The sequence below is a fragment of the Colletotrichum costaricense genome, assembly GCF_030867565.1.
Source record: "Colletotrichum costaricense strain IMI 309622 chromosome Unknown Scaffold_4.1, whole genome shotgun sequence".
Lineage (NCBI taxonomy): Eukaryota > Fungi > Ascomycota > Sordariomycetes > Glomerellales > Glomerellaceae > Colletotrichum > Colletotrichum costaricense.
This window is the reverse complement of record NW_026848233.1, coordinates 1,779,584-1,803,688: the sequence shown is the minus strand read 5'-3', so window position 1 is coordinate 1,803,688 and position 24,105 is coordinate 1,779,584. Positions and strand designations below refer to the sequence as shown.

General features: G+C 55.4%; 8 protein-coding genes across 8 annotated transcripts; 6 read left to right on the top strand and 2 right to left on the bottom strand.

The window, feature by feature from the left end:
• Positions 1-184: 184 nt before the first annotated feature.
• CCOS01_04641 (cell division control protein) lies at positions 185-2,054 on the top strand (the record flags this gene model as incomplete). The annotated part of the gene is made up of 2 exons (XM_060452822.1): positions 185-233; positions 286-2,054. 2 exons carry the CDS (start codon positions 185-187, stop codon positions 2,052-2,054), a joined length of 1,818 nt encoding a protein of 605 aa, XP_060316780.1.
• Positions 2,055-5,722: 3,668 nt separating this feature from the next.
• On the top strand, positions 5,723-8,110 carry CCOS01_04640 (arrestin; the record flags this gene model as incomplete). Its single annotated transcript, XM_060452821.1, has 2 exons — positions 5,723-6,175; positions 6,236-8,110. The coding sequence occupies 2 exons, from the start codon at positions 5,723-5,725 to the stop codon at positions 8,108-8,110; spliced, it is 2,328 nt and encodes a 775-aa protein (XP_060316779.1).
• A 4,167-nt stretch (positions 8,111-12,277) lies between these two features.
• Positions 12,278-13,230, top strand: CCOS01_04639 (uncharacterized protein; the record flags this gene model as incomplete). Its single annotated transcript, XM_060452820.1, has 3 exons — positions 12,278-12,370; positions 12,536-12,744; positions 13,104-13,230. 3 exons carry the CDS (start codon positions 12,278-12,280, stop codon positions 13,228-13,230), a joined length of 429 nt encoding a protein of 142 aa, XP_060316778.1.
• Positions 13,231-13,299: 69 nt separating this feature from the next.
• Positions 13,300-13,503, top strand: CCOS01_04638 (uncharacterized protein; the record flags this gene model as incomplete). The annotated part of the gene is made up of 1 exon (XM_060452819.1): positions 13,300-13,503. The coding sequence occupies one exon, from the start codon at positions 13,300-13,302 to the stop codon at positions 13,501-13,503; it is 204 nt and encodes a 67-aa protein (XP_060316777.1).
• Positions 13,504-13,819: 316 nt separating this feature from the next.
• On the bottom strand, positions 13,820-16,261 carry CCOS01_04637 (SH3 domain-containing protein; the record flags this gene model as incomplete). Its single annotated transcript, XM_060452818.1, has 3 exons — positions 13,820-13,944; positions 14,003-15,982; positions 16,066-16,261. The coding sequence occupies 3 exons, from the start codon at positions 16,259-16,261 to the stop codon at positions 13,820-13,822; spliced, it is 2,301 nt and encodes a 766-aa protein (XP_060316776.1).
• Positions 16,262-17,243: 982 nt separating this feature from the next.
• CCOS01_04636 (glutaredoxin) lies at positions 17,244-18,082 on the top strand (the record flags this gene model as incomplete). The annotated part of the gene is made up of 2 exons (XM_060452817.1): positions 17,244-17,942; positions 18,005-18,082. The coding sequence occupies 2 exons, from the start codon at positions 17,244-17,246 to the stop codon at positions 18,080-18,082; spliced, it is 777 nt and encodes a 258-aa protein (XP_060316775.1).
• A 1,881-nt stretch (positions 18,083-19,963) lies between these two features.
• CCOS01_04635 (uncharacterized protein) lies at positions 19,964-22,088 on the bottom strand (the record flags this gene model as incomplete). The annotated part of the gene is made up of 3 exons (XM_060452816.1): positions 19,964-20,974; positions 21,031-21,806; positions 21,875-22,088. 3 exons carry the CDS (start codon positions 22,086-22,088, stop codon positions 19,964-19,966), a joined length of 2,001 nt encoding a protein of 666 aa, XP_060316774.1.
• A 461-nt stretch (positions 22,089-22,549) lies between these two features.
• On the top strand, positions 22,550-23,016 carry CCOS01_04634 (uncharacterized protein; the record flags this gene model as incomplete). The annotated part of the gene is made up of 2 exons (XM_060452815.1): positions 22,550-22,887; positions 22,980-23,016. Coding segments are annotated over 2 exons (375 nt in total), but the record flags the coding sequence as incomplete, so codon positions are not given.
• Positions 23,017-24,105: the final 1,089 nt, after the last annotated feature.

Here is a 24,105-nt window from a genome sequence, read left to right as displayed (position 1 = left end):
CGTGCTGGCGCGCGCCTACCACTTAATTAAGACTCTGCGGTTCCACTTACAGCTTTCGACTTCCCACACCTCGATACTTCCTACTTCACTTTTGTTGGTACCTCGAACAAGCTTTCCTGCGTTGTCTACTTTGGAGTTGTCAGTCACGATTGCCTCTTCACCATAATCATAATCCCCAGCAACAATGTCTCGTGCCTCACTCGGCAAGCGGACGAGGTCCGTCCAGGATCAAGGTAGGCCCTATCACCCCTATAAGCCAAACGCACTTTCTCACACACAGCCCAGATTTGGTCGACCTTCCTGCCAAGCGTACCAGACGGCAAACCCGAGCTGCTTCAGAGAACGACGAAAACGCGGATCCCGAAGTAACTGCCACCACGCCAAATGTCGACAACGATCTCGACGACACCTACGTTGAGCCGGCTGCGAAGAAGCTCCGACGTTCCCCTTCCCAAAACTTCTTGAAGTCGATCCCAATCACGCCCCAGACCCCAAGACACCGTGATGTCTTCGCGAACTCTCCCTCGACCCCTCGCCAGGTTGTCAAGTCTGCCGGCAAGCTTTTCCAGAGGCTGACGCCCCAATCTCCCCTGACTCCCGGCTCTCTCCAAACCATCTACCATTCTGCCCGGCAGCTCTTTGCTCGGGGTGCCGACCCAGGCGAGCTTGTCGGACGCGAGAAAGAACGAGAGCAACTGACAAAATTCGTTCAACGCTGCTCCTCCACAACCCCCAATGGATGTCTCTATGTCAGCGGCCCCCCTGGAACCGGGAAAAGCGCAATGGTTAAGGAGATTACGGATAAGTCCACAGAATCGACCGCTGTGCGTCAAGCATATGTGAATTGCATGAGTGTTAAGTCATCAAAGGACCTCTACAATACCTTGTTAGAGCTTCTTGGACACGAAAGCGATCTGCCGGAACCATTGGCGATGGAGGAATTGCAAAATATTTTTGTGACGAAGAAGAAGGGCTCACCTGTCTACTTGCTCGTCTTGGACGAAATCGACCACATCCTGACGATGGGTTTGGAAAGCCTGTACCGGTTGTTTGAATGGTCTCTGCAGCAGCCTTCGCGACTGGTGCTTATTGGAATTGCGAACGCCCTCGACCTCACCGACCGCTTTCTGCCGCGTCTGAAATCCAAGAACCTCAAGCCGGATCTTCTTCCCTTCCACCCATACTCAGCCGCGCAAATCAAGAGTATCATCAGCACCCGTCTGATGACGTTGTTGCCGGCCGACAGCAGCGACAAGACGCTTCCCTTTTTCCATCCTGCGGCGATTGAGCTTTGCTCGCGCAAGGTTTCGAGTCAGACTGGGGATTTGCGCAAGGCTTTCGAAATCTGCCGAAGAGCACTGGACGTGGTTGAGTCAGAGACCAGACGGCAACACGAGAACGAAGCAAGAGAAAAGGTTCTGCAGATGACACCGTCCCGGAAGCCTCTCGGCGAAAATGCGAATATGGCCGGCTCCAGCGGGTCCTCGAGGAGCGTCTCACACGTCGCTGCAACATCCCTTAAGGCGCTGACAGCCGAGAGTGCACCCCGTGTGCTCCTCAAGCATTTGAATCAAGTTACGCAGGCGGCCTTCAGCAACGGAACCAATCAGAGGCTGAAAGCACTCAACCTTCAACAGAAGGCGGCGCTCTGCTCATTGGTGGCCCTCGAGAAACGCAACCGAGCGCTGAGGATGACCACTGGCCCGTCTACCCCCACCAAGTCACAAACGATGGCACCCACAGTCAAAACTCTGTACGAGACGTATTCTATCCTTTGCACTAGAGACTCAGTTTTGCACCCGCTGTCAAGCTCAGAGTTTCGAGAGGTCATCGGAAGTTTGGAGACACTGGGTTTGGTCAACCCTGTTGATGGAAAGACAGGTGGACTTGTGATGACACAGACACCCAGCAAGAGAGGCCGCAAGGCGGCGCTTCCCACCGGAGAGGACAAGCGAGTGGCCAGCTGCGTTGGCGAGAAGGAAATGGAGAACATTGCCGAGGGTGTCGGAGCGGGTATTTTGTCGAGCATTCTCAGCGGCGAAGCATTGGATTGATCATTACAGCATAGCATAAAAGTGTAGAAGTACTTGGGTTCATTGTGCATTTTGCATGGCATCGGAGTCCGGAAAGGCATGGCACGTGGCGTTTTTGGGGATTTGTTGCGGGTCGATGGACACGGTCGGCAGGGCAATGGATGTCAAAAGAATAGGTTGTCTGGATTTTGATCGAAACGTCACTTGAGAGTTTGGGGAAATAAGGGACTGAGGATCATGAGGCTGAGCCCAGGGCATCAACATGGTATATGCTCGAACAGAGAGCATCGATGGGGTGCGAAAGAAATAGAGAGACGAGACATTAATAGCATGATACCAGACGGTCAAAACGAAACAAGGCTTGTCGAAGCAGGCAAATATCACCCGAGTCGCTTACTATGTATGTCCGGCGCACGCCCAAATGTGAAGTGAGTGACGATGAGGCGAAACGAGGATGAGGAGCTGCGGCCGAAGGGTCAGACGGAAGGCCGTGCTCCCAGTGCCCAGCGCTCCACTGATGTTGACCAAAGGTGCCGGCGTTTATTTGCCTATGAGTGCTATGTTGCTGCTGACAAGTCAACCCTGAACTGTTTCTTTCCCGCCAGCCAAGAAAGGTTCCACGTCGGAGTCCCAGATCGGGCGGAGATCCGCAGCCTTCAAAGAAACGGTGTAACCGCCAAGAAAGGTGAGTTCTGCCTGGGTCTACGACTTGACTATAGCGGAGGAGGCCCTGATCCCACTCAACGCAGCAGTACCTCAAGGCTTATCTTGGGCCGTTGGTCTTGGCCTGCGTCTATTTTGCCGATGTCAATATCGACGAGGGCACCTAGGTCCCAGGGGGAAGGTCGAGAAGCACAGAGGATGGTGCCGGCCGAATCACAGTTTGTGGTCTTTTACTTCTCAGTCTGAGGTAAGCTAGCGGGTTTCTGTGTTGTTTCCTCTCCCCTCTCCTCTTTGAGACTATGCTTGAGGTCCGAGGAAGTGGGAAGAGGAGGCATAGTCTATGTCTCGAAGGCGTATCTGCATACAGCAATCTTTGGCAAAACGGGGGGTGGGGTTGGGTGAATGGGGGATCAAAGGTATGGGATGTTGTCCGTACGTCTTGCCTTACAGTTCCGCTATTTTTACATTTCTTGTTCCTGAATCCTGAGTGGACTGGGACGACATGCTTCACGTATACCATCCGTATGGTTGTCTGTTAAACACTACACGGCCTCTGGCCGAATGGAAGTAAGCCATTGGTTGACTGATTGGTCGGGGTCTCGTGTAATAAGGCAGACAGAGGCAGGCAGACATTGGTTGTCAATCCCTCAGTGTGTTCGAAGGAAAGGGTCTCCCGTCGGCTGTCGGCATCCTAAAAGCAATGAGTTATGACGGATACCACCCTTCGGGCAGCCTACAGGTTGGATCTGCTAGAGGTGTGTGTGTTGTGGGTGGACAGTGTGGTCGCCGACTCGCAGAAACGGGCAAGCGATGCTGCAAGAGGGCCAACAAGATTGGATCACCTCAGGCACGGGAGACAGGGTTCGGATAAGGCGCCAGCCCAGACATAGCAGGAGCAACAACAACAAGGGCACAGGGCATATCGAGAGATTTCGAATTGTCGAATGGCAAGACTCGGGACGGAGACGGAGGCGGGGGGGGGAAAGGCGTCTCGGGCGGCGCCAGCTAGAGTGGCGTGTCTTGGAGGTTGTCTCTGCTGCTCTCTCTCTCTTTCTGCCTCTTTCCTTTCATGATTACCTGCCCCCCCCCCCCCCCGGCTCCCAATCATTATCGTCTCGGAAGTTGGAACCAGGCACGGGCAGATAGCTGATTGAAGATGAAATGTTCGGCCAAGCCGCGTGTTGTATGCGACTCTGGTGTCCCAGAACTCCCCACATTCCCGTGCCTCGACTTTTGGGGCCGCGTTGGCAAGTGCGTGTTTCCGACGGGAGTCTCGATTTCTGAATCCTTAGTCAGGCAGTAGCTTCCCAGTGATGAGGCGAGCGGCAACACGTTACACGGTACTGGGCAGCTACCAACTCCAAGCGCGTTCAAGGGCATAATTGGTATTTTGTAAATCACCCCGTACCTTACCTAGTAGGTATGTAGACATGGAGGGTGTGGACGACAAGGAGTGAAGAGGGCACTTTCCAATCTGAGCTGAGCTGAGCAGCAGACGGGAAGCGAAGAGGGAACTTAGAAAGGAAGGGACTTTCTGGCCAGGGCACTGAGCGGACATGGGCAGGAGCGCCGGGGGATGTACTCCCGTACCTCCGTACCGCCGTACCGTGAGATGCCGCAGCCCGCAGCATCCTGACTCTCTCTCTCTCTCGTCTCCATCCGCTTCCATTCCCTACCAACCCTGGTTAAGAAGTTGAGGCTGCTTCCCTGGCCTGTTCATTCACCGAATGGAGATCAAGACAGCCCATAGTCCAATCCAGCCAGTTCTTTTCCTGCTGCTGCCCAAAACGAGTGGTCCTCCCAGACCATCCCCACCCCGTCCTTTCCTTGCCGCCCTTCCGCTTTATAGGATCGGGGTGTCACTTGTTCGGGTGTTAATGTCGGCCGATGGATCCTGTCTCTTTCTCTCTTTTCCAGACAAAGTACCTACTTCCGATACTTCGCACTCCGTTCCAATAGTTCAGTACGAATCTGATACTTACGGATACTCTCTCTCTCTCTCTCTAAAAGTCAACAGGACAGGCTGCCTCCAACACCAAAAGTCCGTCCGTCCACTTATTCTTCCCCTCCCCTTCGCCTACTAGTTTGGCCGGCGTCTCTCCCGATTGCTCGTCGCAGCCTACCGCAGTACCACAGTACTACTGTCCATCCAGCGTCTGGCTGTTTGGGAAATCAAAGTCCGCGTCCGCGCAATCTACATCCGGCGTACCATCTGTACAGTAATACACACTACGTGGCCCCGACCCCGTCGCCCCAAGTTTCTCATGCCTCAGGTTGTTTTTCTCCTGAACCCCCGGCACCCACGGGCAATCTGAGACTGTGAACCCTCGAGATTTCCAGAAAAAGCGAAGCTTTCTTGGCAAGGCTCCCTCTTCGCTCTTGGCATATGCAACCAAGAACATCCGCTGCCAGCATCTCTCAGATCCCAGCTTGCCTGCTAGCTATTCCATCATCAAATCAATTCCCCCTCCCAACCAGCCCGCCAGCCCGCCACGCCCACGCCCGCCTACACCACCCCCAAGGCCCATACTCCGTACTCCGTACTCCCTACGCAGTCCTCTCTACACTGAGGTGCTCCAGACGACCAGAGCACAGGTCCCTTGACCGTCCCGACACACCGAGACCTCGTGGAGTCGGTCCTGAACCCGCCCGCCCGACCTACCGTTTTCCCGTCCTCGAGCCAAGACAAACCCACTGGGACGTCCAACAATACCGTCGAGTCTCGACTAACCCCCCCGCCAAAAGCTGTAAGCCACCAAGGCGTCGCTGTGCGAATCCCCTCATTGCATGTCGACGTCGAGGCTGCAACTCAAGTCGCCTTTGCTGCGCCCCCTTCCCCATCTCCACCCCGAGCCTGAACCTAAGCCTGAGCCTGAGCCTTTCCACCCTCTCCGCTCAGCCAACTCCTCCACCGTCGCCGACATCACCGTTCTCGTCACCACCCGCCACGACCATCACCACCACCACCGACGACTCCCACAACTTCACGACACCGCCAAAGGCCCGGCCCACAAGTCGTTGCATACATGGGCGCATATTCGCATTCCAACGGCTCCGTCGAAGAAACAACCTCCTCCGCTCGCTCATTCTTCTCTCGTTTCGCTCTACCCAGCCGATCGCGTTCGCGTAACCTCGCCGACTTCCACGTCCGCCCCGACGACCCCCACCGCCAGTACTCGGCTGGCGACCATGTCTATGGCGCTGTAGTCCTGACCGTAGTCAAGCCCATCCGCATAACCCATCTTACTGTTGCCCTGCATGGCTACGTTCGCGTGCACAAGGGGCCAGCCGTCAGCGAGCCCCCCGTCGCGAAACCCGCCTTGTCCGGACGCTCCTCGGCGCAGTACCATGGCAACGGCTATGCATCGCTCTTTCAGGACGAGCAGGTGCTCAGTGGTGAGGGCAGGTTGGAGGCCGGAAAATACGAATTCAAGTTTGATTTAGTGTTCCCCGAAAAGGGCTTACCTAGTAGCATTGATGTACGTCCGGATTCCGCGACTGACACGACAAGGGATACTTGCTGACGCGCGTGCGTTTAGTTTGAACGAGGCACGATTTCCTACATGATAACAGCAACTCTGACGCGTCCGACCTCGATATCTCCGACATCGTCCTGCGATCGAAAAATCCAGTTGGTTGAGCAAATAGACATTGGATCCCTCGCGCCGCCGCGCCCTCGAACCATCTATCTCGAACCCATCTCCAAGAAATCAAGACGAAAGCGGACCGCTGGCAATGAAAAGAACACGGCCACAGTGGAAACTACGGAGCAAGGGTCAGATGTCGATCAACACGATGCCGAGCGTGCGGTAGAGTCACCAGCGCCAACAGAAGATCACCCTCACGATCCGCTCGAATACCCCCGAAGCCCAACGCATACGGATATACAGAGCGAAGTCAGTGGTGACAGTACCGTCAGCTCAAGCACGGGCATCAGTCTAGCAAGAGCTGAGCCTCAGCTGGCCAGTAGCTCGCTGACAAACTCCAAAATGCAAGCTGTCGACGAAAAGACGATCACGGCAACGATTGAGATGCTGAAGGGCGGCGCATTGCCAGGTGACACAGTGTCAGTTAAGGTCTCGGTGCAGCATATCAAACGGATAAAGAGCATGCATGGTGTTATTGTCACCATGTACCGGCAAGGCAGGGTTGACACGGCACCGCCAGCCTCTATGTTTGCAGACATTATGTCGAAAGAAGAGACCCGCAAGCTGGCGAAAGAAGACTACTACCCGCGGTCACGGACCGGTTTGGGCGGCTTGTCACTAACCTCGACTTCGTCACTGAGCGTCTTCCGAAAGGACCTATCTCAGTCCGTTGCCCCGCTCATTATCGATCCGGTTACATTGGAAACGACGGTGACAGCATCGCTCAAGGTGCCCGAAGATGTCTTCCCGACCATCAAAGGCGTGCCCGGGGATATGGTCAGCTTCAAGTACCAAGTGGAGGTCCTGGTTGATTTGGGTGGCAGGCTCGCGAGCCAACTCCAAGGTGGAGGCCAGTCTAGGGTGGCTCAGTTCGCGCCCGGGTCAGGGGCCAACGATGGCAACAACGCGGCGCTCAACTCGTGGGGAGGAAATGTGTTAGATACGGACCGGTTACGACGCGAAAAAGGGGTCATCTCTGTCGTTTTTGAGGTTATTCTAGGTTCTACGGATAGCTCAAGGTTGCGTGGGCGGAGTAATACGTTGCGGACATACCAAATGCGAGAAGGGTCGCTCAGCAGGGAAGAGGTTTCTAGCCCCTGGCCGACCGACGACATACACGCAGACGACGGTGAGAGCTACTGGCCGCAGCCTCCTGAGATGCCAGCTCCTCTCAGCCGGCAGCCCACCATCACGATACACCCCACGAGTCCTCCCGAGGAGATGCAAGCACCAGCTTACGTGCCTCCCCCACAAGTTCCGGACGAGGGGAGGATGACGGAGAAAGAGCGGGCACGTCGTCAAGAGGAGAGACTTTTACCGAGTCGACCGCCCCAGATGTCAGAAGCAGGCCCGTCAGGGGCATCAGCACCGGAGCCGAATATTTACGACGCCGAGGATGAGCCCCAGCCCGTACCGCAATCGCATCATCGTGGAGCAAATGGAGTGGAGGAAGAGCCATCCGCGCCAACGCTGGATGACATTTCTACACACCAAGAAGCGCGGACAGAAGACAAACAGGAGCTCGAACGGCAACGGCTGTTGGTCGAAGCCAGCGCGCCACCGGAATTCCCAGACGACTACGATGCGGGGCCGAGTGCATCGGCGTCAGCACCGCTGGCAGACGTCGCCGAGCCGTCGGCGCCGGTATTAGCGGACGAAGACGACTACGGCCAGCAGTACAGTTACAGCACAGAAGCAAGCACTGGACAATCCAGCCACCAACACCACGTAGCAGGCTCAGAACAGCTGCCGAGGTATGAGCGATGATGACACAATGGGAGGGGGGACTGGGGTCGGAGCATGAGGCATGAAAGAACAATGGGTGAATAGTGTATAATAAGTGTGGTTGTTGTGAGCATTTGCGAAGTGCGTCATCTACAAAGTAACTATAGAGACACGAACGTGTGAAACGAAATTTTGAGAGCGAAAAATACAGCAAGCAATATGACATATATTTCAAATTTCGTCGCGGGAACCATTGTGCACCAGAGGAACATCTACATCTTTATAGATACGTAATGGTACATATTGAAAAATGACGGACCAAGTCTTGGCGAACGTAGCTTGTCCAGCCCCAGCCGCATGGCATATGCAGATTTGGCGCGCGGCGAGCCGATTTGACATGCGATGCACTCGGCAGCCACCCATCTTGGCACGATGTTGTTTGCATAGATTATCAAATTTGGTCCCGAGTGTTTGGCACCACCACAGCACCACAGCCTGGGCGGCTGCTTCCAGCCCCCAACCTCTTGGCTGCGAACCGTCTCAAGTTTGTCCAAGTTCCTTTCAAGTCGTAGTTGCGAACTCGACGGGAATGATTGGGTCCCGGGTTGGGTGTGGTGGACGGAGTGAAGGGGATAGCCAGAGAGCACCGACGGACCTATGGATTCCGGGTTCGGGGGGGGGGGGGGGGGGGAATTGGGGGGGGGGGGGGGGGGGGGGAGGAGGGGGGGGGGTGGGGGGTGGGGGGGGGGGGGGGGGGGGGGGGGGAGGGGGGGGGCGGGGAGGCCCGCGGGGCGTGTGGGGGGGGGGGGGGGGGGGGGGGGGGGGGATGAACTAGACGGTCTGGGGAGTAATGGTAAGGTACAATAGCTTCTCCCCCCCCCCCCCCTTCTTTTTGCTGCCTACGCCTGTTTTGCTTGTTGGAAACTGCTACATGGAACACGGGAAGGGGGAACGGGGGAACGGGTGATCCACCGCTGCGACGAAGAAAAAGTGCTTGTCGAAGGCTTGATTTGGGCGATCAAACGCTGCTGCTGCCCTTGTATTGTCCTCTTCCTCTCTTTTTTTTTTTTTTCCTGTTCTTGTTACAGGTTGTCGTTCCGCCGCGTTCCCGTCATTGACGGATTTTCCGGCATTCCCTTTCTTTTTTCGGAGTTTCTGGGCAAAATGAGAATGTCACGCTGAAGGTTGAGGGTTGGGCGGGTATTGACCATTTCGGCCCCCCGAGGCCGGCGCGAGCAGATTTCTGGAGATCAGACATGTCGACTGTTGGTACTGCTGCTCTCACCTTGCGCTAGGCAATCGAACCAAACCATCTGCTTAGAGATTTGTGACCTAATTATGCGTTACGTAGGCATCCAGATATGGTTTGACGTCTGGTATGACGCTATTGACAAGTAGGCTAATTATCCAAGGCCAAACCCGACGAGAGAAAAAGAAAAAAAAACTGCCAGAAAGTCGAGTTGTAGTCGGCGGCAGGCCGCATGAGAGCGTTTCCAAAGGGAACCAAGACCAGCCAAGGAGCGGGAATGGGGCGTGGCACTGGAGAGAGTTTGAGACGCCAACACGTCGAGACAGCCGTCGCCGCAAAGCTTGGCGGTTCGAACGGTAGGAACGGTACGGTACCGTTCCTTCGAAGGGGGCCGCGCCCGGGCGGCTGGACCCCTTTGCTTGGCATTAATTGTCAGATCGTTTCTGTCGTTGGTACTCCGTACCTGGTCGAATACCTACGCATGGTAAGGTAGGTAGCACTGGAGCCCAAGGTTCTACTGGCATCGTTCCTGATAGGCGGGGCTGTGGCAGCCAAAAGCGTGTGAACCTAGGTAGAGATCACTTAGACCCAAAGGTAAGATCTGGCAGCTCATGTGATTGATTGATTGGTGTGCGTCTGTGATACCCGTTCGTGAGCGTTAGAGATCTGGGAGGTTTAGTTCCGGCCAATCAGAAGAGAAACGGCGGATGCTCGGCATGGTTCTCTACCTCAGTACGATGGGATCACCGAATGCTTCGGTGGCTGAGCCTCGTGCGTGGTTTCCGTTCTGCTGTGCGGCATACGATAGGTACGAACACAGCAGACGCAGCGGCAAGAAAAGAGGCTTAGCTGCAGTGCGTTGTTCTCTCTTCGTTCGGTTGGGTCTGCTGCGCAAGTGTGGAAATTGAAGGGCACCCAAATCGCGCCAATGTTTGCTGGTGGGGTTCGTTCGGCACGTTCATGCGGGTACCGGATCCATCTGGCATCTCGATGCCTTTGACCAAAGTGGAGGTTTCTTAGGAGGTTCCCTATCAAATGTGAAGAGAACCTCAAACAGTGACACCTGACGTTTTGGATTTGGGGTGTCATCATGGTGCTTCTGGCTCGCCAGCTTGCAGTGCTTGTGTTGGTATTGTTCATGTTGGGCTGTCTTGTTATGTATTCGAGTATAACTACCGGTAGTCTACAGTAGTAAGAAGAAGTGTCTCTCCGGTCCGCGTGAGAAGGTCAGGTCAGCCGGGACGAGCGACGTAGACAATACGCTAGAAATGTCTCGCCAGGGGACGTGGCCTCAGTCGCATGACTACATTTCGTGTGCGACCGACCTTGGAAGTTACAAGACTCTCCTTTCCCAGGCCGTCGTCACCTCTTCCCTTTCCTCCCATGCGACGCAAGCGCCCACGGAGATGCATATCGCAGGTGGGAGCAGCGAAAGTCAAGCGCGAAGACGAGCCCAGCGTCCGTCCTAGCCACTTTGGCGGCAGCTAACCACCCAACGACCTACCTAGACTCACTCTGGCCCGAACCAAGGGTGCCTCATTCGTGTTAGTACGCAACGAACGCGAGCCTCGGAATCCGAATATCGTTGAGGGTGAATCGAATCTGTCATCATGGCGTTCAATGCTGCGGCATATACCGAGTGACGGTCCATCTATGCACCGCGCCCATGGCGAAAAGCTATGGATGGAAATTGGGACGGAGCGCTTTTAGGTGGGTAAGGTTGTAAGGCGCGGTAAGGTAAGGTAATCGCCCACGAGCTGCTCCCTCCAAACAGAATGTGGTCCTGGGAACAAACTCGGCGTTCAAAGACTTGCAGCATCATCAATGGCGAAAAGAAAAAAAAAAAAAAAAAAAGAGACAGAAAGAGGCGGGAGAGAGGACGCATCACCATGCCGCCACCAGGGACACGCATCCGGCCAATCAGGCGGTATCCACCTTTCCCCAAGTTGTGGCTGGGGCGCTGGCGGTGTCGGCTGTGGCCCTGCTGCGCTGCGCTTTGGGTCAGGTCTGCAAGGAACAGTCATCACCTTCAGCCATGCCGGGTCTAAACCGAGTCTTTAGGTACTGTGGAAGAGTGCTATGCCAGCACTGCAAAGTTCCCATTATTGGACACGGGGGCCCCGGTAGCCTAGTGGTTAGTTGGGTTCGGGATTACTCGCGGGTACCTCAATCTATCGCGCTCATCGGGCCTTGGCCGATTGTATTTCGTGGCTCCCCGCCCCGCCTGAAAACGTGTCCGTGGTGGTAAGTCGGGGTTCTTTCGCTCATTCGGTCCCAGTGGAGTGCTACCTACTTTACGGCATGCGCAGCTGTCTCGGGGGGGGGGGGGGCGCTGTCTTGGGATTGGGGAAGAAGAAAAAAAAAAAAAGCTTCGATTCCTCGGCCCCGCAGCTCATCGCTCTCTCCGACTGACCTCAGCACAGCAAAAAAGAAATTGTGTAGGTCCCTAGGTAGACAGCTGGGTAAGGGTACCAAAGTACCCATCCGACGACGGAATACCTACAGGATACACTACACTACGTGCCTTTACGTGCCTATGGGAACTAAAATGCTTAGACTGAAAAGTACTGGGCTGATGCGTCGTACCTACCTTACACCTCCACTGTGACTGAGGTGGGACGGGGGGTGGAGAGGAGGGGGAGCCACCAAGCAGCATCGCCCAGCCCGTCACTTTCGATGCAGAGCAGGGATGTCCTCGAACCTGTCACTGGGCCACTTCTCTCTTTCACTGCCTTATTACCGTGCCTTACTCCATACAGCCCTTTTTATCGACACACGTTTCCGCTCTTCTTCTACCGCTGCCGTCTCGGAATTCTTTCATCTCACACACTCACTCTTATCCACCAGTTCGCCTCTCTCTGTCTTTCCCATCAGATCCTCCCCATCATTCGGCTCTCTGAATAGCTTCATCGTTTCACCTACATCTCAAGCAATCAACAACAAGTACACACGTACACAAGATGGCCAGCAACGACTACTACAACCAGGGTGGCAACTACAACAACCAAAACTATGGCCCTCCTCAAGGCGGTTACCCTCAGCACCCCCAAGCTGTAAGCACTCACCCTCGTCTTGTCCTCCCCCATTCCTCACGCCCAGACAATTCTTCTCCGTTGGCGCATTCCAATGCCTCAGCTTGATTACATGCGCCGGGCCTCTCTCTACCTTACTCACAATCATGAATTTGACGTGCGAACTACAATCACTAACATCCTCAGGCCTACGGTCCCCCTCAAGGAGGCTACCAGCAGCAGCAGGGCGGCTACTACCCCCAAGGCGGCCCGCCGCCCATGCAGTACCAGCAACAGCCTCCCATGCAGGCGCCCCGGCAGAAGAAGCAGGGCGGCGGAAACTGCTTGACGGCCTGTCTCGCCGCCCTGTGCTGTTGCTGCGTCATTGACGAGACGTGCGAATGCTGCGCAGAATGGTGAGTTTTCTCTCTGTCCTTATCTCAATCCATTATCATATACGGTGACTAACGATATCCCAGTTGCGAGTGCTGCTTCGACGTTTGCTAAATGAATTGAGAAAAAATCTCCTTCACTCACCCACTTTAGCTCATCTCAACAAAATGAGAGCCAGAGCGAGAGATGATGTTTTTTTCTTCTCTCTTTCAATTTACTTGCGGGATGCAGCAAAAAACCTGACATCCTCGGTGTGTCAAAAGTACGGTCTGTGGTTTCCGTTCAAAGAAAGTGGGGAACCCGACGGGATCACGGCGAATACCTAACGTCGAAGAAAAAACTGTAATTGGCTCCCAACAAATTTCCCAAACGACGACGACAGGCAAGAGGAAGGAAAATTCATGGAAATCGACGGCCCTATCTCACGCGGCCTCTCGCACGGCTCAATCGGCCTCGACTGGCGCAAAGCAAACTCGCAAAAGAACACGAAACCTGAGACGACGAAATGAAGTTGGGATGGTTATAGGGACGAATCGATTGGAGGAAAGCGGAAAACTTTGGGAGGGACGGGGTTCACGATGGGTTCAGCGACCTCGTTGATTACTTTTTCCCCACGGGCGTTCATGGCGCTGTTCTCTCCATCTACCTGTCAAATCTGGATGAATTATTTGTCGGTGGGCGCATTTTTTATGCGCCGTAATGACTTCCTTTCTGTAGTAGTCTTTATTTCTTTTTTTTTTTGTGGCAAATCAACACGTATACCTCACTCATATGAGTATTGAAACTTGTGGTCAACGTGACGTGAGATGAAGATATGGACTAAAGCACCAACGTTCAGTCGCCATTATCGTCCATGGGCTTGTGTGCCCATATCATATATCTATACTTACTGAGCGTTGAACAGTTATGGCGAAATCACAGAATGCTGCAAGCTTCTCGTCAATCAAAGTTAGGACAATAACACCGATGTTTTTATTCCTCTCAAACGCAGCTAAGCGCCTCACAACTCAAGACTGTTCTTGGTTGGGAGGCCCAGGGCGTGATTCGTCGCTGGCCGTCATGGAGACTTTTTCTAAACCGCTACCAATGAATTCATCCCTAGTTGTCCAGCTGGACATAGTTGGCAGGGAAGAGACCCTGCTTGCCACCGTAGGAACCGAACCACCAATCCTCATCAGGGAACTCGAGGTCCTTGATCGTTGCATTCTCGGGGAACGAAAGTTCTACAGACTAAGAGTCAGCATTGATACGTCAAAAGAATAGGGGATGCGCTTTTCTCACCATTATCCTCAGCAGCCTCGTAGTCGAATTGCGCGGTGGCTGTTCGGCCGCCAGCGGCAGCTGCCGGTTCCGGCTCCGCTTGAGCCGGTGCGGGAGGAGGGGCGCTTCGTGCCGCCGCCGCCGGTTCAGGCTCATCCTCGACAAGCTCGACGTAGTTGCTGGGGAACAAGCCGCTCTCGCCGCGGGAGTTAGTTCCCATCCACCAGTCCTCGTCCACCATCTCGATGTTTGTGACATATTCGCCCTCGCGAAGCTCAAGCTCGTTGTCTTCCGCCTTCTCGTAGTCGTATTGAATCACAGCGCGTTTGCCGCCGGTGTCCGTTTGGCCCGCCGCTACCTGCTCCTGACCAAACGATTGCTCTGCAACAGCTGCGGCAGCGCCACGGCCGGCATCGTTGTCTTCTGGAAGGTCCTCCTCCCTGGGTAGCTCTTGCTGAGTAGGGATAGGGCGGGGAGGTTCCCTCTCCTCGGGCGCCTCCATCTCGACCTGGGGTCCGCGAGATACGGGTTGCGCAACTCTGATGGGAGACTGGGGCTCCTCCTCCTCCTCTTCCTCTTCAGGGGCTGGCCTAGAAGGCAGACCGGGTAGAGCGAACCCACCGGCCGGGGGAGGCCGGGAACCGCTAGGTGGGGGAGGAGGAGACGGCTCATCGTATTCTTGCTGCTGGGGCTGCTGCTGCTGCTGAGGCTGCGACTCGCGGGGAATAGGCGGGGCTCCGCCGGTGAAGCGCTCCTTGAGGGCACCAATGCCGCCACTAGGAGAAGCGGGCGTCTCGACACTTCGCTGGGCATCCTCGCCAGTGTTCTCCTGGCTGATGGAGCCCTTGCCGTACTCGGGCATCTTGACGGGTCCCCAAGACTTGCCAGAGTAGCCGCTCTTCCACTCGCCGGTCGATTGGACGCCGATCGGAGAAGTGACCGGAGGCGAGACAACGTTGGATACGGATCCGCCCTGCTTTCCCTTCTTCTCGGCCCAGAGCTGAGCTGGCGTCTTGCCACCTTGGTCGGCAAATGTGCGGCTTGCGGCACCCACTGGTGGAGGCGCGGGAGCGGAGGTTGCGCCGAATCCAAGACCACCGGGCGCGGGGGCCTTGGTGCCGGTGAAAGCTGCCGCACCGCCAAACTTGTTGGCGACCTTGGGCTTCGGCAGTGACGTCAAGCGTTCTGACTGGTTGAATGCGGCACTTCGCTCGGCCAGCGACTTAGGCCGCTCGTCTTCCTCGGGCTCCTGTGCCGCAGCCTCTGAGGGCTTCTGTGCCTTGGCGCGAATAGCTGCAATGTCGACCTTGCCGATGGGTTCGTACGCACCCTTGACCGGGGCAGGCCTGTCGTCCTGCTGGTTTTTCGCTGCGGCGCGAATCGCAGCAATATCCACCTTTCCAACGGGTTGGTATGCGCCCTTCACGACATCAGGCCTGTCTTGGGAGCCGTTTCCGTTGAAGCCGGAGGGTTCTTGCCGTTGCTTCGTGAGCTCTGCCATGTTGACCTTGGTGGGCTTGTACGCAGATTCGACCTTCTCCAGCTGGGACCGAGTCACCTGAGGCGCATCGTCTCCCCAGCCATCCTCGTCGACACCTGCGGGCTTGCGGTTTCGCGCGGCGACGATGGGGTTGACGCCGCTTGATGATGTGGTGGGTGTGAAGACGGGCTTAGAGGCAACCGGAGGTGGGGCAGCGGAAGACGTGGAACCGCCTGCTGAGTACTTGGCACCGGAGGCATCGGCAATCTTGCGCATGACGCTCTCTGGCTCGAGGTCGCTGTCTGAACGAGCGGTGATCTGGACGTGGTAGCCGTGGAGGATCTTGGAAACGGCGGCGGTATGGGTGGTGAAGTAGCCCTTGGTCCTCTCGGGGACACCGCCTCCGCACCAAGCAATTAGGGCGTGCTTGGGAAGGCCAGAGTTGGGATCCTTGACCTTGACAAAAGCGAACTGGATGCGGCCCTCGTTGAAGTCTTCGATGAGCTCCGAGAGCTCGCCATCTACGTGGGAAAGGACACATGTCAGCGCATTGTCTTCCCCCGAGCGAGGTCGGGAGCTCGGGCGAAAGAGCGGGGGAACTTACCACCAGTGCTCTGGACCTTCAGCACACTCTCCTTGTTGCCGCTGTCTTGGAAAGCATTGGCCAAAGGAGCCTGAACTGAGAACAAGGCCCATTGAGCGTATGTCGGGGAGCTCGAGTTTGGGGGCGGGCCGTTGATGACTCCCTGGTAGCTGCTCTTGATCGAGGGTCCGTTGATGGACAGATTGAGTGACGCCATTGCGAGTTTGGGCAGTAAGCTCGACTAGCAGTGGTCGTCGATCGTTGAGTCGTCAGTAGATGAGGGGGATTGGTGAGGGGGAAAGAGGTATAATAGTAGGGTGGAAGATGTTTAATCGAAAAGGTCTCCGTCGGAGAGTCGCCTATGTCTGACGGGCAAGAAGCTGACGTAGCAAACCAGCCCTCTCTTCTATTGCAGAAAGTCGTGGACAGCCGAGAGTTGGAGAGGCGCAGCACAGGTGGAACTAGAACTTGGAGGTGAAGCACGGTCCCGCCAGCATCCAATACGCGGACGGTCGGTTACGCAGCTCAGCGTTGTTCAGCGCTGGCCAGGTGTCGAGGCGGGGCAGGCTGGGCAGCTACCTAAAGTGACTGACTGGCAGTAACTAGGAGCCTGGGAGGGGGACGGGGGGAGGGGAGGAACAGGGTGGGCCAGAGAAGGCGGCGTACGAAGTAGTACAGGACACACTGTGCTCCGAAGGTGCCTGCCGCTTTCGCTCTCCGCTTCGGGCCTCTGCGCTGCTCTAGTGGGGCAGCTTGGGCATGCCCCCGTGTGATCCCCGCCGAGTGGGATTCTTCACATATGTAATTAAGCCACGTAAATATCGCGACAGATGACGCAACTCGAGACTTTCTCCCCTACAGTCATCAACCCATGCAGCAACCCCATCTCCTGCCCGCGGAGATCGCTATACCCGATACTATCGCAGCCACCCCGAAAAATCACGACTTGCCCCTCCAAATAATACCCCTCCACCCGACGTATCGGAGACCCGTGGTTTATCAGCCGTTGGACTTGTCATTCCGCGATTCAACGTCCGACCAAGCCCGTCCTTCCTCTCGAGTGCGTTCCACAAGACTCTACGACTCCACGCGATTCCCTCTTACGGCCTCTTCTGTCCGATTGACCCCGAATAGACCCTTAACGCATCACCTTCAACAACCGACCATCCCAAGAATTCGCGATTAGCCAAAAAAGCACAATGTCGACGATCACGGAGATCACCAGTCTTGCCGACTGGGAGAAGCACATTGCCTCCACCCCGCCTTCCACCCTCCACATCATCTCCTTCCATGCGCCATGGGCCGCCCCATGCGCCCAGATGGCCACCGTCCTCTCGACCCTTGCCTCCGAATACCCCGTCACCAGCCCCCCGCAGACATCCTGGGTTTCCATAAACGCCGAAGAGCTCAGCGACATTAGCGAGACATACAACGTCACCGCCGTCCCCTTCCTCGTTCTCTTGCGCAACGGTCAAGTCCTCGAAACCGTCAGCGGTAGCAGCGCTGTCAAGGTCCGCAACGCGATCGAGACACACGCAAAGAAGCCCGCCGGCGCCGCTGCCACGGTAAATGGCAACCAGGGCGTCGAGAATGGTCCCAGCGCGATGCAAGTCGACGAGCCCGTCGACCCGGCCAAGGCCAAGGAGGAGTTGTTCAAGCGCCTGGCGGACCTTGTCAAGGCGGCGCCAGTCATGCTCTTCATGAAGGGCACCCCCAGCTCGCCTCAGTGCGGCTTCTCAAGACAGCTTGTTGCCATCTTGAGAGAGCACTCGGTCAAGTACGGCTTCTTCAACATCTTGGCAGATGATGAGGTACGACAGGGCCTGAAGGAGTATGCCGAGTGGCCGACCTACCCTCAGCTCTGGGTTGATGGTGAGCTGGTTGGTGGTCTTGATATCGTAAGTGGAAAAGTCTCAGCGCCGTTGCTGACTCACAATTACTAACGTTATCCCTTCCCTAGGTCAAGGAAGAACTCTCCAACGACCCCGAATTCTTCGGCCCTTACAGCATCAAGGCCAGTGCTGAGGCCGCTGCGTAATCCGCCTAGTCATCAACAACATCCTGCATATTCACGCCTGCCCGGTCCTCACCGTGTAAGACGTGACGATTCTCGTAGTCTTTACATACCCATTCACATTTGATTTACATCCTCGCCTGGCCACTCGAATTCCAAATCGTATCTGGCTTTTAGATCGGGCGACGATATAGCCCTTGGTGTGATCAAGTCATTCGCCAGTCAGTCAGCCATCGTTTAAAGGTCTTCAAGGTTGTCCCCGATCTGAGAAATATGACTGGGAAGAGACACTTGGGAAACTGATTGAAAGATATCTTTGATTCAAGATGCTGCGATTCCGGGCTCAGAGATTCGGCATGGCCAGAGTAATCATCGTTTGCAAGACACAGGCCCGGCACACAAAAGTTGACGCATTTCAAGGCATGAGAACACGAGATACGGAGGCGATCTCAAACGTAGCGGATACTTTCAGGTACCTTAGTTAGGGCTCGTTCGTCTTACGCTATCGTCAATGACAATGAAATCATTCAAGGTAGACGGCACAACTCTGTGTGATGCACCCCTTGAATACAGCGCTTCATTATTCCTGTGTTGGGACCTTGTTTATTCTTATTTGAGGTTCGATTATCAGAGAGAATGATCAGCGGGGCGCCACTCCTCACCCAGAACATGATACACTACAGAACGAGTCTATTGTGATGAAAAGCACTGTCTTACTTCCTAGCCAAATATTGAGGTAGGGCTCAATCACGGTGGTGGTATGGTCGTCAACGTATCAGACTCCCATTGCTCCCATAGATACGCTCAAGAAAGAGCCATTGCAGCATTGCACTCTACCTTATCTTCATACCCGTGCTGGGCAACGGTATCATATGAGACTAGGCACCTTGATGGCCGTGGATGATTCATCTCCAGTAGATTTCCGCAGCGGTCCTTCCTCGCCTACCTTGTTTACCTCGAAATCAGATGGAATACAGGTGAGGAAGCCTTTATACCCTCCCTCAAATCCATTCCTGTCACCAGCCAGGAGGCGCCCGTCTAGGTCGATGGGTCAGGTCAAACTGGCTGGGTGGTGGAGTGGTTAATGGTCAACATCAATTATCTACGCCAACCAGCCTACTCGACGACAGGCTTAGCGCATACGAGTACCCGAGTTCGAATCCTAGCATGAGCACTAAGAGATGTAGCCCCCAGTTCAGCACCGGGGGGGTGAACTCTTTTTGGTTCATGTAGTTTACATACCTTTAACTTATTCCTCCTAAGTGGAAGGGAAAGGTATACAGCGGCGTGCTCACACGAGGGTCAAGCAAGCATCAAACTATAAGCCATGAACGTCTACTTATGCAATCTTCTCAGAGAAGAGATATTGACGATTCACCCAGAGCACGGTCACCACCAAAATCGTCTTGAGAGCACGCCGGGGGATCTTTTTCTCCAGCACTGCGTAAATGAAAGGTGAGGAGGCGGTGACATATTACCCAATCACACTGCTGACCTGGCCCCTTTCCGTCCCATTAGAGAAATGATTTTGCTTCATCATTGTGCGGTCATCCAGCACCTTGAACATATCTAGTGATGTCTTACACAAGCAACAGAATGAATATATATTCTTCTAAACTAAATGGTTTTGGCATGACCGTGAGCTCAACTCGAGGAGGATCGGACCACACTGGCTGAACTCTACACTTAACTCCTGAAATCGTCAAAAGCTACATCGTTTAAAGTCCAAAATGAGATATCTCGAAACTCAGTTTACTCATTTTGTCTACATGTAACCTCATATCCTCCCTCCCTGATAGTACCATCATTGAAGGTGCGATAAAAATGAGTTCACACACTAGTCAACACCCAAACCCACCCCCCTCGCCCCGTCCCCGATTCCTATAATCGCTGTCCCCTCATCTCCTACATAACAACAACCAAAAGCGCAGTCACAGCACCCAAAACAGCAGCAACATACCCGCCCCCCTTCGTCGTCCTACACCCCGCATTAGGAACCGTAAGCAAAGCAGGAGACGTCGCCACCGCAAAGGACCCGCCACTCGGCGCCGCGAAACCGGCCGCCGTCTCGAGGATCATGGACGTCCAGAGGGACGACGGCAACGTTATGCTGGGTCCGATCTGGACGACGGGCGTGGCGCCGATGCCGACGCCAAGCTGCGGTTGGGGCGTAGGCACGATGGCTGCCGTGGAAGAGACGGACGTGCTGGGTTGCCGGACTCCCGTGTTGCTGCCACTGATACTGCTGCTACCGCTGCCGGACCCGGACTCACTATCGGATTCGGTGTCGGAGTCTTGGCCTGACCCCTTTCCTGAACCACTGCCGGAACCACCGCTTTCGTCCCCGCTCTTGTCGCCCCCCTTTTCGCTTTCCTTGCCGCCACCAGCTGTGGTACTAGGCACAGGCGTCACCGAAACCCCGCTAGCCGTATCGGTAGGGCCACCGGTAGTCGACGCAGGGACGTCGGATTTGACTGCGCCGCCGTCCGCAGGCAGAGTCCCCTTGTAAGGCAACGCGCCGCTCGAACTGGCGGCAGACGGCGCCGCCGCCGCCGGGTCAGAAGTCTGGGGCTCAGGCTTCGTCACAGCCGTGCCTGTACCGTCGCTCGGCGGGCTCGAAGGCGCCGACGGGGCAGCGATGGGCACGGGAGCCACGGCGGCGGGCTCGGTGACGGGGAGGGCGGGCAGGCCTGTAGGGGTGGCGCTGCTGTTTGATGCTGGGTTCGCGGCGCTCGGGAGGACGGGAGGCGCGCTTGTGGCCGGGGGCGAGGCGGGGATGGTGCTGTTCTTAGGAACTGGGAGAGTTACGATCGGTAGGGAGGGCGTGGTTGGCGCTTCCGGCGTGATGCTGGTGCGGTTTGCCGGGACTTCTATTGCTGGTTGAGTGGCGGCGGGCGCTTTGCTCTTGGCCGGCTGCTGGATCTGCTGTTAGTGTTTGCTAGACTAGGGGAAAGAAGCCAGGGGGAACTCACCTCGGCGCTCGGAGCTGTTTGGTTGTTCGTGGGCGCGAGGGTCGGGAACTTCGAGAGTGTATCGGGCAACGTGGAGTAGATAGGGGTAGGAGTGACCTCGGCGTTCGCGGGCGCCGTCTGGTTCTTGGTGACCGAGAGACTTGGGAATGCCGGGCCCGAGTCCGGGATTGTGGAGTATATCGGCGTGGGCGTGACCTCAGCGCCACGTCCTGGGACTCCTGTCTGGTTCTTGGTCGCTGATAATGTCGGGAACGACGCGGGCGCGGAGGGGGCGGACTGGATGGTCGAATATATCGGCGTAGGTGTCTGGTTCTTCTCGGCGATGCTCGTGAGCGGTTTGGAAGAGTTGCGAGGTACGGCATCCTCGTTGGGGGTCGCGGGCTGCTTCTTGGATTTGCCGGTTCTCTGTCTAGAAGGAGAGGCTCCAGGCGCAGTGCCGTTCGAGATAGTATTCCTAGACTCCTCAGGCTGGACGAGAGCGGGCTCCGTGGGGGCAGCTTCCGCTTCAGCGACGCCGGCGGGGATAGCCTCAGCGGGCAACGCGCCAGAGTACACAACCTTGGGGTGCCCAGCAGCCGCAGTGAGGATCTCCACCTGCGCCGGGTCCGCCCCGAGAATCGTCTGGACGACGGGCTGCTGCGTGAGCTGGGTGATCTTGAACGGTTCGGAGACGACGACGGCCTGAGCAGAATCCGTAATGACGATGGCGAAGCTCTCAAAGGCTGTGATGGAGGCGCTGGGGTTCCAGTTCAGACGGCCGACGTTGTCGACTTGCACTGCATGACATTTTTGGTTAACAGATCAAGATTCCACTTGATGTTCAAATTGGCTTGGATAAATTCACCTGCAATCTTCTCCGCAATGACTGACAAGTCCGTCTTGCCACTGGGAACCAGGTCAACGTTGATGGGGGCCTGTAAGCCCGCCGTCTGCCACTCAACCTCAAATTGCTGGTTCGGCATCAACACATCCCCGGCTCTCGGCTTCGAGATCTGCGCATTGCATACCGACACAGCAACCGCGCAAACCCAAAGCCTCAATGACGTGGTAAACCGCATCTTATTTCCTTGTTGTTTCCTCAATATGTTTTGCGTCGAGTATAAAGATCGTGCCGAGTTCCACCCAAGATAAGCAACCACGTATCGAGAATCGTTATTTTTTTTGGATTAGAGAGAAAAAAGTCGGCCAACTTGGGCTCGGGTATCGAAAAAAGTCGAAGGGGCGGGCGTGTGTAAAACGAACGGAATGCTTGAAGTGAAGCTGACCTGCAGGATAGGTTTGAAAAAAAAGAAGGGCGTTCAAAGAAGAAGTGAACAACAGTTAGCAGACAGAATCGAAGAAACGCAACTCGAAAACAGCGCAACAAGAAGTGAATGGAGAAACGAAGATCAAGTGTAAGAAGCAGAAGAGAAGGGGAAGCAAAAGAAGGGGGAGCCACTTCGAGATCCTCACCTCCCGGGAAGAGTTTTGATGGGATGGATCTTTCTCTCTCTCGCAGCGGCGCGTGTAAGTCCAATAACTCCTTGGACAGGGGGCCTCGTGGACAAACCGCACCATTTCCCCAGAACGTCATCCTAAGCTTAAGGAGAAAAAGGCTGGGCAAGGGGGGTTTTCGACCATGGTCCACGTCTCATCGGCCGAGACTCGGTACGACGACGGGGGAGAGGGCGGGACCACAAAGTTGAAAACCCCCTGGTCCCATTCGATGAAGTGGACTTTGGCCAAGAACTACAATGGCTGCCCAGATGGCACAAGAAACATTTGCGAGAGCGACACTCAGCCACTTGGTAAGGACCTCGGCGGTAAAAGTGTGGTGGAAGGAGGGGCGGCGATGGCGGGACGGCGGGAGAGGATCTCGTAAGTGGTCAAGGGTGGTTTCGCGATCCTGGGCTTTGCTTCATCTTTTTGCCGATTTCCAGCTGGGCATCTCTCTTTTGTTTTTCCACTAGCCGCTTGCTAGAGTGTGGCGCATTACGCAGAGATTAAAGCGTAGACTCCGTAGTTCGACAATCAACACAATGTAAATCAAGCTCGTCGATTTTCTTCATAGCTCCTGAGAAAGCTTTCGTCTTAACGATGGACAGTTAAGCTCGTGTGAAGGAAGGGGAAGGGTACAGGGGGCAAGCCCAGCAAAACTTCAGACAACACCTCCCTACTATGCCCCATATCGAGCCAGTAAACCCAAGCCATGGGCAGCAAAGCACCTCGTTGCGTGTTTTTCGTCCAATCTCCCATTAGTGATGAGCAGCCGGGAAAAAACAAGGGCCAATTCATTCGAACCTTCGAGGGAAGAGGGAGGTTGAAAAAGTCGGGATGACATGAGAAGGGGGGGGGGGGGGCTTCGTGTAAAGCCTGCGGCTGAGACGTCTGTACCTAGCGCCGATCAAACCTAAAACCTCCCGCCCGGTACGACGCGGAGACGGTGGGGCCGTGTTAGCGGCCTTGCCTTCTCTCCCCGCTTACTCCCTAACAGGAGCGCACTGGTCACGGCCCCTGTCAACGTAATCCGGGCTCGCTGTGGGATGAACCGCCATGTATCACCATTCTTTCTCCGTGTTTGACGCTGTTCAGCCTGTGGATTCCAAGAGCAAAAGGCATGAGGTCTTGGTCATTGGCCCTTCACCTGCAATACCAGTACACGGTCAAGAGTCTGGTCACACCATTGAGCCCAACCAATTATCTCCTACCTTGGGATGATAGCGCCCTGTTGTTTCCGCAAGCATAGATCCCAGCTCCTTAAGGATACTCTCAAAGCCTTCAGCAATGTTTATTCATTCTCGTCATTCAGCCCAGCACTCAATGCCGGGTTGCAGTGATCTTGGTAGTGGCAATGCTCGTTGAAGTAAATTTCTAGTTCGGTATTGTAGATCTTGAACCATGTGGATATCCAACGCCGCTGGGGGTTTTCGGGTGGAAAAATCATACAATTCATTACGTGACGAAGTCAATAGACCTCGCAATTTACTTGATATATACCCAATGCTCTCTCCTGCGGCCTGTTCACTGCACGCCTCACATGTAACACCTTACGGCACTGGGCTCACACGTCGTAACCCTTGACCACACATCATTGTA